The following is an 11936-nucleotide window of genomic DNA, read 5'->3' as shown; positions in this document are numbered from 1 at the left end:
TCTTTCAATATTAACTGATTCCATTTTTCGCTTTCACTGGTCCTGCGTGCGTTGTGTAATCCTACCCCCGCCGTCGAGGGAAACTGGTCTGCTTCTTTAGGCTTCGCACCATTTATCCTGGGATCGTCGCCAATTCTCGGTCTTTTATTTTGCTTGCTTACATTTCGTTCCTCTTCCTTTGTTGTATGATGTTGCGTGCGTTCATAACTATCTTATGATGTCCCTCGTTTTGTCTGGGTCGTTGCAGTTTCTGGCTGTGGCCATTTGCAACTGTGTTAGCAAAGGTATCGTTTATGGTTGGGAATTCTTCCAGTTTGCTCAAAGGTTCGTAATAATTGGAAATCCTGGCAGGTATCATTCTCCTCGCTTCCAGTTGTGTTAAATTCTGCTTTGACATGATGGACTTCACTGCCTTTTGGCGCTGTGTTTCATCGCAAGTTGTTGCCCCGGACCGGTGTGATTCAGACTTGCAGTAGATGCATTTTTGCTGTTGTTTACAGTCGTTGTACTCCTCGCTGTCCTCATGTGTTTTTCCACAGTTGCTTCATCTTTTGCCTTCTTTTGCAGTTTTCAGTCCTGTGTCCGTACCGCAGACATTTTGCACAGAAGATTAATTTTTGTGCAAACGGGTAAACTCTTGTAGGGCAACAAAACAGTTTAACACTATCCGGAAGCTCTTTGGAGCGGAATGTTACACTTACTCGTAAACTTTGCATCTTGCTTCCGTCAACATACCTGTGCAGTCGTTTGACACTCATTACTGGTACTCTCGATTGAACGTCCTCCAATATTTCGTCTTCCGTTATGTTGAGCGGTATGCCAGCAATAACGCCTGTGATGCTGATGACATGACGTGGTACATATGCTCTGTATACGCCGTTGCCGGCGTTGATAGTTGTCACTAGTTGATTAGCCTTCTCATAGTTCATGAGAATGGCGATTACCTTATGCTTTCCTGCATACTGCAACTCTTGTATGTTGTTGTTCATACCTTGGATTTTCCTCAAGTATGAGCCGAGTGTGTATTTGTTGATGGATGTCTTCTCACTAATGATCTTGAGCTCAATGAATACTCTGTATGGTCCGCTGTCATTCCTGACGTATTGGTAGCTGATTTTTTCCGTATTTTTGTTCGTCAGCGTCGGATTGGTGTTAGTGTTGGTATCTCCTCGCGTTTCCATATTCCAACTAGTACTCCACTCATTCTCCCCTCCATCTGGTGGTGTGCCACCAGTGGCCATTTTGTATCCCACCACTGCACTCGTTTTCTTTTCTTCTTCTCTTTTTTTAATCTTCTTCACTTCAAAGATGGCGAATTCTTTTCGGCGTACAGCCGTGGCGTCCTCTCGCCTTTCAAATTTAACTATTTCACTGCACTTCAAGTTTTCACTAATCTCTTCTTGATATTCACTAATTTATACAATCTCCTCAAGTCGCGTGATCACTTTTCCTATGTAAACTTTAATTTCCACGGAAATCGACGAAAAAACTATCTGATCGCGAAGCCCGTGTCGACCGACCGACGTTTACCTATCGAATGTACGACTCCTCACACTCGCTAGAGTTAAATAAAATCATCATCAGCAAAATATTGCCTTCGCATCCTCACAATTGAGTGGAAGCGTAAAAAGCAGAGGTACAAAAAAACAGAGTGAGGAAAAGCAAAATAAAAACACATGTGAATGAGGCGTCGGGCGAAAGAGCACTCATTGAGCCTCTGGAGCGACGCCTTGTATGTGAAAACAATCTTAGAGGCTGTTTTAAGTGTGAGTGTAAGTGAGTGACGTACCACAAGAGAAAGATGAACAGACAGACTCGCTCTTGTTTTGCGATGCACAAGCTCGGGTTTAATGATGCACAATGTTGTGAGTTTTGATGCCTATTTTTGCTCCTCAGAAAAACTCTTGCTCTTGCTCATTTTCTACTCGGCGAGGAGTTTTTGGCAAGTCTGCTTGTGCGTTCTACTCTGAAGTACTGCTCTGCAGTTTGGAGTTCAGCGTACAACACTAGCGCCGAACGTATCGAATCGGTCCAACGTCGCACAGGGTGCAAATTCGAGCCAAAAAATGGACGCAATTCAACCACGGTATGTACATATCTGGAGATTACCTTAAAAAAATCACAAAAATCCAAAGAATCTGATTGTGCCGACCCTTTGGGTCTGTTCACAAATTACGTAACGCTTCTGGGGGGAGGGGGGAGGTCCAACTAGCGTTATACTTTGTTACACTAAAAGGTGGGGGAGGGGAGGGGTACTACCAAATGTTACGCATAACGCGAATAAAAATTTATTTGAACGTCTTTTTTTAATCACTTATTGAAGTAATTGCTGTTTATCGTTATCGTATATTAGTCATTATCGAAATCAAGCATGCTGACATAGCGGGACTGATATGCGTAAAAATACCAAGCGAATATTGTATTTCTCGACACCACAGTTCCGCAAAACTATGTAAATGGTTATGATCGCAAATTCTATTTTCGTTTCTACTAGCTGCATTCTTGATATCCTTGATTTTTAATCATGTGCCGTCCCTATTCTAACAGTGTTCAAAAAATACCAAAACCCAAATGCTTCAGAGAAGGTAAAAAAATCTGCCTTTAAAATTTTCACAGTTACGCGTTATATGGGGGAGGGAGGGGGTTCAAAAAATGTTACTTTTTGTTACGAGGGGGAGGGAGGGGGTCAAAAACTCAGATTTTTGCGTTACGTAATTTGTGAACAGACCCTTTGCCGTTAGAATACTGGAAGTGTCCTATTTTGTCTAATTTCCCCTACAAATAGACGATTTTGCTAATGCATATGTTCACATCAATCGAAAAGACAGGGAAAACCTTGACTTGTGTTATGGAAATATCAAAATAGGCTTCCCATATATTTTTGAACACGGAGAAGTGTCTCATTTTGTCTCATAAAATGCTTCAGATGATACTCATTTAAGATTCGAGGAGATCATCAAATGAGTTACTGTCAGTTATGGAATTCAGGACGATGAAATAGTGTTATTCTCGGACAATCCACTGGGATTCTGTTTAGTGTCTTTTTTTGTCTGATGCCCCTTCTTCTTCTTCTTCTTCTTCTTATTGGCATTACATCCCCACACTGGGACAGAGCCGCCTCGCAGCTTAGTGTTCATTAAGCATTTCCACAGTTCTTAACTGCGAGGTTTCTAAGCCAAGTTACCATTTTTGCATTCGTATATCATGAGGCTAACACGATGATACTTTTATGCCCAGGGAAGTCGAGACAATTTCCAATCCGAAAATTGCCTAGACCGGCACCGGGAATCAAACCCAGCCATCCTCAGCATGGTCTTGCTTTGTAGCCGCGCGTCTTTTTTTTTCAAGTTCGTTTATTTGGTAGGCTCAGGCGTGTATAACACTTTACGGAGCCATATTTCTTTGTGATATATACAATCAATGTCATTTTTTTCAGTTAGTAAGAGAGGGATAGGAGCCAGCGTACTCGTGGTGACTCGAGGTTAGTTTACAATATTAAAGGATGGACGAGGCTTAGGACGAGGGCGATGCACTTATGTATTTTTGATTCAGTCCGACGTATTGTCAGTTGCGCTATGGTAACAAAACGCGCCGATCACTTTTTAAGCACCTTTAAAATCGTCGCCAATATCATTACTTTCAATCTGTGGTAGTTCAAAGCCAAATCATGAAAATATGCATGAAAATAGTACTAAATTTCGGGAAGTAATCTGATTATTAAAATCAAACAATTTTGTTCACAGTTGATTTGACAGATCTTGTGGCCAGTCGACGATTTCGGCGACAATTTGCTTTGCGACGATTTCAAATCGTCGCGGCCGATAAGGAGGGATATTGATAATATTGAATAATATTTCGATGTATTTCTCGTGTATTTCCACGTATTGATTGTAATAATGTATTAAACTGGATTAGAGTGAATTGTTGTGCATTAATGTAATATTTGTGTATTTTCTTCACATAAACGGATTGAAATCGTATTTGACCAGGATTTTGACATTTCAGTGTTTACGATTGATTTCAAGTAAAAAAAAATATTATTTTATGTGCATCAAAAACTTTTTTCGATGTTTTTTTTCGACATCGTTTGATTTAAAGCATTGCATTTTACATTTAGCATAACATTTTTAAAATCATTGCATTTTACAAGCATTTTATTATAAATTTCGCTTGTCATTTCGTCGAGCAAAGGGGTAGAATTCAATTCTTCCAATCTGGAGGTTCGAATCTTATTCTCGCCCCGGTGTAGATTGTTTTTGAATGGAAAATAATGTCGACTCTTTGGGCGTATAGTATCCATCTATGTATATCCATTGTGCTTGTCAATCGAATTTTATATCCATGCCATGTATCAGGCATGGAAAAACTTTCAATTATGAATTGTGGAAATGTCGGGGAATGGATACAAATGCTAGTATAACAATATTGGATTCAAGAAGTATATTATATTTGAAGTTAAGCTTCTATATGCAAACTATAAAGGTAAATTTTTATTTTAGACATAGACGCAATAATTTTAGATTTGGTTAAAACATGTTCATTATATTTTAACATCTCTCTGTTCTCATATTTATGTGAAATTGGATAATGCAATCCAAGTCCTGAATATGTTCACCGAATCAATATGGTGAATATGAACCCCCATCGATGCACTGATGTTTGTATGATTCACGTCTCGGTGAAAATTCAACAGTCGCATATGCAATGTTGTTGACATTTTGGACCTCGGCTGTTGATATCCGACAAACCAAATTTAGGATCACTGCTCCTGATCTTAAACGTGGTTTGTCGAATGTCTGAGATGATTTCTTGTCTGAAATGCAGTGGCGCCAGTGCAAACTGGCGGATCCTCGAAATGTGTAGCAAATATTGGTTTGAAATTAATGAAGAGGATTCTCTCGCACAGTATGATCAGACGCTACCAAACTTTTTCTTGCGTAATGACGATTGTACCCATATTTAAATGCATTTGATTACATTTTTGCACTATTTGCATTAAAATATGATGTTTGAATTTTTCGTGTAATGATGTGTATTTATTTGTATTTTTGTGGATTATTTGTATTTTTTGTGCAATATTTGTATTTCCGTGCATTATTTGTGTTTTGTGCATTATTTGTATTTTTATGCATTATTTTTATTCGCGTATTTTTGATTCATCATTCGATAGTAGTGAACCGCCCCTCGGGTATAATCACGAAGGAAACAAATCATACTGATTGGGTCAGCAACATAGTCATAGTTCAACGAGGTGGATCAAAGGCAGGGATCAGAATTTGTCTGGATCCAATTCATCTCAACAAGGCGCTTATGAGACCTAATCTTCAGTTCGTTACTCTGGACGAGATACTGCCGGAATTGGGCAAGGCGAAGGTTTTTTCCACAATGGATACTCGAAAAGGATTTTGGCACGTAGTGTTAGACGAAAAAAGCAGCAAGTTAACCACATTCTGGACTCCGTTTGGTCGATACCGATGGACGCGTTTACCATTTGGCATTGCATCAGCTCCGGAAATCTTCCAAATCAAACTACAGGAAGCAATCGAGGGATTGGAAGGTGTAGAGTGTATCGCGGATGATTTGCTATTGTTCGGAGTTGGAAATTCCATCGAAGAGGCACTAGCAAACCACAATGCTTGCCTGAAAAATTGCTTTGTCGTTTGGAACAACATAACATCAAACTCAACAAATCCAAACTGAAACTTTGTGAAAAGTCAGTTATGTTTTATGGACACTTGCTCACCGATGAAGGTCTCAAACCAGATGAGTCAAAAATCGAAGCTATTCGTAAGTATCCAACACCGCTGAATAAAAAAGAGCTTCATAGGTTCATAGGTATGGTGACATATTTGGGCCGTTTTATTCGGAACCTCACCGCCAATATGACCAGTCTACGCCAAATTATACCCGAAGCTAAACCGTGGAGTTGGACATCTGTAGAAGAAGCGGAATTCAAGCACGTCAAGAACTTGGTATCGGACATCACAACGCTACGTTATTACGACGTGAACCAACCAATCACCATAGAATGTGATGCTAGCAGTATTGGCCTCGGCGTGGCGGTATTCCAGGAAAATGCTGTTATAGGATATGCTTCAAGAACTTTGACATCAACGGAGAAGAATTACGCCCAAATCGAGAAGGAGTTATTGGCCATAGTCTTTGCATGTATACGGTTCGATCAATTGATTGTTGGTAACCCAAAAGCTACTGTGAAAACTGATCACAAGCCGCTGCTATCGATTTTCAAGAAACCACTACTGTGCGCTCCACGTCGATTGCAACATATGCTCCTGAATCTCCAACGATACAATCTTTCCTGGAATTTGTTACCGGAAAGAATAATGTAATTGCTGATGCGTTGTCCCGCGCTCCATTACCAAACGTGGATTCACAAGTTGAATACATCAAGAAGAATATTTTTAAAATTTTCGAAGCCATTCAAGAGATGTAACTGAGCAACTATCTTTCTGTTACCAGTACCAGACTGGATGAAATAATTCAAGAATCAGTAGCAGATCCAACAATGCAACTGATCGTTGAATACATCCAAAATGAGTGGTGTAAGAAATTCGATAGCGTTCCAGACAGTGTTAAAATGTATTACGGTTATCGGAGCGAATTGTCAACGCAGGATGGCTTGATCTTCCGTAATGATCGTATTCTTATTCCACATTCGTTGCGGAAGAAGTTAGTGGAGAAATGTCACGCTAGTCACAATGGCATGGAATCGACGTTGAGATTGGCAAGGGCCAACCTGTTCTGGCCTGGTATGGCCTGTCAAATTAAGGAAACGGTGAAAACCTGTGGTATCTGTGCAAAGTTTGCTGCGTCACAACCGAATCCTTCAATGAAGAGTCACGAGATTCCCATTCACCCGTTTCAGCTCGTGTCTATGGACGTTTTTTTCGCACAGGTGAATGGCGTGAAAGGCAAGTTTCTGATAACTGTGGACCACTTTTCAGACTTTTTTGAGGTGAACCGCCTGAACGATTTGAGCCCCGATTCTGTTATTATCGCTTGCAAACAAAATTTCAGCCGCTATGGAGTACCGCAAAGAGTCGTGACCGACAATGGAACGAATTTTTCAAGTCAAAAAATGAAGAAGTTTGCGGCTGATTGGGATTTTGAATTGACTTCATCGTCTCCACACCATCAACAGGCCAACGGAAAAGCGGAGGCGGCTGTAAAAATCGCTAAACATCTTATGAAGAAAGCCGAGGAGAGTGGTAATGACTTCTGGTATGCTCTTCTTCATTGGCGGAACATCCCAAACAAGATTGGCTCCAGCCCAGTGGCACGACTGTTTTCGCGTTCCACTCGTTGTGGCGTTCCTACCGCCGCCGCTAATCTTCTTCCAAAAGTGGTCGAAAATGTACCGGCTAAAATTGAAGAGAACCGTAAGCGCGCTAAACTACACTATGACAAAAAGACAAGAAACTTACCTGAATTAGAAATAGGATCTCCAGTCTACGTTCAACTGCATCCTGAATCGTCAAAGGAGTGGAGTCCAGGAGCTGTATCCCACCGGTTAAATGACAGGTCATACACAGTGAACGTAAACGGAACTAATTATCGTCGTTCGTTGGTCCATTTGAAGCCTCGTAAGGAGCCCAATACGCAACCTAGCCGTGAAATGCGGCATCCTGAACCGATTTCGAGCGTCAATCCGTGTAGCTCACAACAAGACGAAGGTACATCGACGGAGTGTTTACCTTCATTTTATGTTGAAGCAACCACCTCATCATCACCACCGCTGCTACCTACGGTTATGCAACAATCATCAAGTGACTCAACACCGACGATGACTACGATGACAAGAACGAACATCGGCTCTAAATCGAAAAGGGTTTCTCCCGTTATACCGACCAAATCAGACCGACCGAAAAGGACGATTCGTCTTCCAGAAAAATGAAAGATTTTCATTTGCAATTTTGAATTTGAAGAAAAGGAGGATGTTGTGGTATTGACGAACCCCTCGTTGTGTTTCCTGCCGTGCTATTGGTGAACCCTTTGTAGCGTTTCCGCTATGCGATCGAATGAACAGCATCGATACATTCGCCATCATTATCGTTTTAGTTACCGGTGTGTTCAGATATGTTTTGAATAAAGTTAATGATATTAAATGCTAAACCGGACTTTTAACTATAACAAACAGGATTATAACACGGAAGACAAAGATCTGACGATATGTAGTTGAGATAAACTCTCAGGAATCTTGAACGACAAGTTAGTTCAAGCATATTATCGAAGTTATCTAGAACAAGTGTGTTACTTGTTCCACATTTGATGAGTATTCTAAGCGAGAGCTCCCAGTAACGGTGCTTTAAAGGAGTGACTCCAGCAAGCACCTCCAGGCTCATGTTATGCGTTGAATGCATGCAGCCAAGGGCAATACGCAAACAACGATACTGAATTCGTTCCAATTTGATCAGGTGGCAATCAGCTGCTGAGAGGAAGCAGAAGGAGCCATACTCTAAAACAGAGAGAATGGTCGTTCTATAGAGTTTGATGAGGTCTTCCGGGTGAGCACCCCACCATGTTCCGGAGATAGAACGTAGAAAATTGATCCTTTTCCGGCATTTTTGTATCAAATACTCAATGTGGAGTTTCCAAGTACATTTAGAATCAAACACGACCCCAAGGTATTTAGAAGATAAAGATTGGTTGATGTCATCATTCAACAGCTTGAGTTTCAGTTGAGCAGGATACCGCTTCTTAGTAAACACAACCAACTGAGTTTTTTGCGGTGAAAACTCGATCCCTAAATGTCTGGCCCAAACAGTCAGATTATCCAGGGTACTTTGCAATGGTCCTTGCAAGACAGCTGCACATGGACCTCTTAAAGAGACCACGGCATCATCTGCAAGTTGTCTGAGCGTGCATTGTCCTTTCAAACAATTGTCAATATCTTTGACATAGAAATTATAAAGCAAGGGACTTAAACATGAACCTTGGGGAAGGCCCATGTAACTAGTTCTGGAAGTTGTCAGAGTGCCGAGTGTGAAGTTCATTTGTTTTTCTGACAACAAATTGTACAAGAAATTATTCAAAATAACGGGTAATCCATTACTGTGCAGATTGTCTGACAGTACTTCTATGGAAACTGAATCAAAAGCGCCCTTAATGTCCAAGAATACTGAAGCCAATTGCTCCTTGTGCGCAAAGGCCAGTTGTATATCTGAAGAAAGCAACGCTAGACAATCGTTTGTTCCTTTCCCTTTTCTAAATCCAAACTGAGTATTTGAAAGCAATGCATTTTCTTCGGACCAATGGTCGACTCTTGAAAGGATCATTTTAGCCGCGCGTCTTACCGCACGGCTAAGGAGGGCCCCTATAATTTAAAAATATTTTCAAAAGTATAACATCAAATCAATTTTCATTTTAGGAAAATGTACTAAGATCCTTGAAGACTATTGTAGGCATATCCAAAGGCTATTCTTTTTTTGCAGGGTCCCTTCAGTGTCTCATTTTGTCCAATATCCCTTATACGGTGAACCTTTTTTTTTCTTTTTATCAGAACACACAAATTGAAAGCTCGAAACCATTTTGTGAAAATCGGCGAATTATCTGGCCAAAGAAATGCGACTTTTCCTAGGGGGTTGAATAGTGTCTGATTCTGCCAAATATCCCCTATAGTTAAATGAAATTTTAAAATCAGATAGATCAAATCAATTAATAACTATGAAAATTATATTAGCATCCTTGCTTACTTAGTGGACATTCTTCTATATATTGGAACTTCATTTAAATATAGGGGATATTGACCAAAATCAGACATTACCCAGGTCCCCGTTAATTAGCTAAGGCCGAGGCTAAGGCATTATTTTATTATTCAAATCAGACAAAAAAAGACACTAAACAGAATCCCAGTGGATTGTCCGAGGATAACACTATTTCATCGTCCTGAATTCCATAACTGACAGTAACTCATTTGATGATCTCCTCGAATCTTAAATGAGTATCATCTGAAGCATTTTATAGGGGGTATTAGACAAAATGAGACACTTATCCGTGTTCAAAAATATATGGGAGGCCTATTTTGATATTTCCATAACACAAGTCAAGGTTTTCCCTGTCTTTTCGATTGATGTGAACATATGCATTAGCAAAATCGTCTATTTGTAGGGGAAATTGGACAAAATAGGACACTTCCAGTATTCTAACGGCAAAGGGGTCGGCACAATCAGATTCTTTGGATTTGTGATTTTTTTAAGGTAATCTCCAGATATGTACATACCGTGGTTGAATTGCGTCCGTTTTTTGGCTCGAATTTGCACACTGTGCATTATCTTGCTTTGTAGCCGCGCTTCTTACCGCATGGCATCAGTTTATAATAACTTTGTTCAATATTTGAACACATCAAGAAAGATAATTTATCACTGGTAGGTAAATTTGCACCTGTAAAAATGTTCGAAAATCGATTGTTACTATGTTTTTTGCATCAAAGATGCAAAACCTGCCAGAAAACGCCGAAATATAATTTTGGCCAGGATTTTGGTCTAGTTACCCCTTAGTGCGCTGTATACTACTCTGATTCTTCCGGTGGCTTTATACGGCCATGAAATATGGACGTTAAAGGAGGCTGATCGGAGAGCTTTCGGAGTGTTTGAGCGTAAGGTGCTGCGGACAATACTCGGCGGTAAACAGGAGAACAGTATCTGGCGGCACCGCATGAATCACGATTTGTACCAGGTGTTTAAAGGGCTGGGTGTTTTATTAAGCTTATTCAACACGGCAGACTACGGTGGGTTGGTCATGTTGTTCGTATGCCGGAAGAATGTCAAGTGAAGATAATATTTAGTAGAGAACCCGGAAGAGGCCGCAGGCTTCGTGGAAGGTCGCGTACACGATGGCTTTTTGCAGTTGAAGAGGACCTGAGGGCGCTCAATGTTCAGGGCGACTGGAAGCGATCCCTAGTAACATTTTGGTTTTATGCTGGTTTTATAACACTCTTGAACAGTAAATTATGATCTTCAAGAGCGTTATAAAACTTAAAATGTTACTTGGGATTGGCCCAGGACAGGATCGAGTCTAGTGGAGAAGGATACTCAATTCGGCGTAGGTTCATCGAAGAGCTGTAGCCCATTAAGTATCAAGTAGGGGTGATCGGGGCAATATGGGCCACCTAAGGAAATCGTTCCGAAAAGCGCTGAAAAGTTCAACAAAACATCGTTCAAATGTAGTTGACTTATACTAGAGAATGTTACCTTTCATATAACGTCGATGAATGACGAAAAATGCGTTTGGAAATTGTTGGAATGCACTTTTGAAAATGTATTGATTTCAATGTGTGTTCCCGACTATACGGGGCAATATGAGCCACCATATGGGGCAGTATAGGCCACCCATCCAAAACGTTTATTTAGGCGAAAAAAGTATCGTAATATGGAAGAATATGATATACCTACAACAGTTGTGAGTATTCCATACCAAATAAAATTAAAAAACCCGCACAACAGCGGACTGAACCGATTTGCCATTCTTCACCGTTTGAACAGCCATATTTCAATTGGCCAATGGTCATTTTTTCTGTTTCAATCGCAGTAATGCGCTGTTGTAATTTTTCCGTATTGAATCTTACATATATGATAATATTCTTGTATTTGACTACTGAAATTTGAAATCTTTCGCATTTTAAGGTCTGACATCTTGCTCTGTGCAGGTATGCCCATATTGCCCCAAAGAGACTGGTTTTGGGAAAAAAAAGTTTTATGACAAATTCAGATTTGTATCAATACAAACATGTGTGTACAATATTCAATTTTAATATATCTTTTGATTGTGGTGTATTTTTGACCTGTATTTTAATCAGTTTTGTGTCAAAACCTTATTTATAAACTCCAAATCTTATAATAATTTTGCTTATGCAGCGAAAATTTACATTTTCAAGTGTATTTTCATGTTTGAATTGAATTTTAATGCGGTTTTCACGT

The 11936-nt window shown here is 40.1% G+C and overlaps 1 protein-coding gene across 1 annotated transcript; it reads left to right on the top strand.

Moving 5' to 3' along the window:
* The first annotated feature begins 6526 nt into the window (after positions 1-6526).
* On the top strand, positions 6527-7915 carry LOC134210093 (uncharacterized protein K02A2.6-like). Its single transcript, XM_062686112.1, has one exon. It carries the CDS (start codon positions 6527-6529, stop codon positions 7913-7915), a length of 1389 nt encoding a protein of 462 aa, XP_062542096.1.
* Positions 7916-11936: the final 4021 nt, after the last annotated feature.

Source organism: Armigeres subalbatus, chromosome 2 (genome assembly GCF_024139115.2).
Source record: "Armigeres subalbatus isolate Guangzhou_Male chromosome 2, GZ_Asu_2, whole genome shotgun sequence".
In the NCBI taxonomy this organism is placed as follows: Eukaryota; Metazoa; Arthropoda; class Insecta; order Diptera; family Culicidae; genus Armigeres; species Armigeres subalbatus.
The sequence above is the reverse complement of the archived record's forward strand: the minus strand, read 5'-3'. Positions and strand labels throughout refer to the sequence as shown.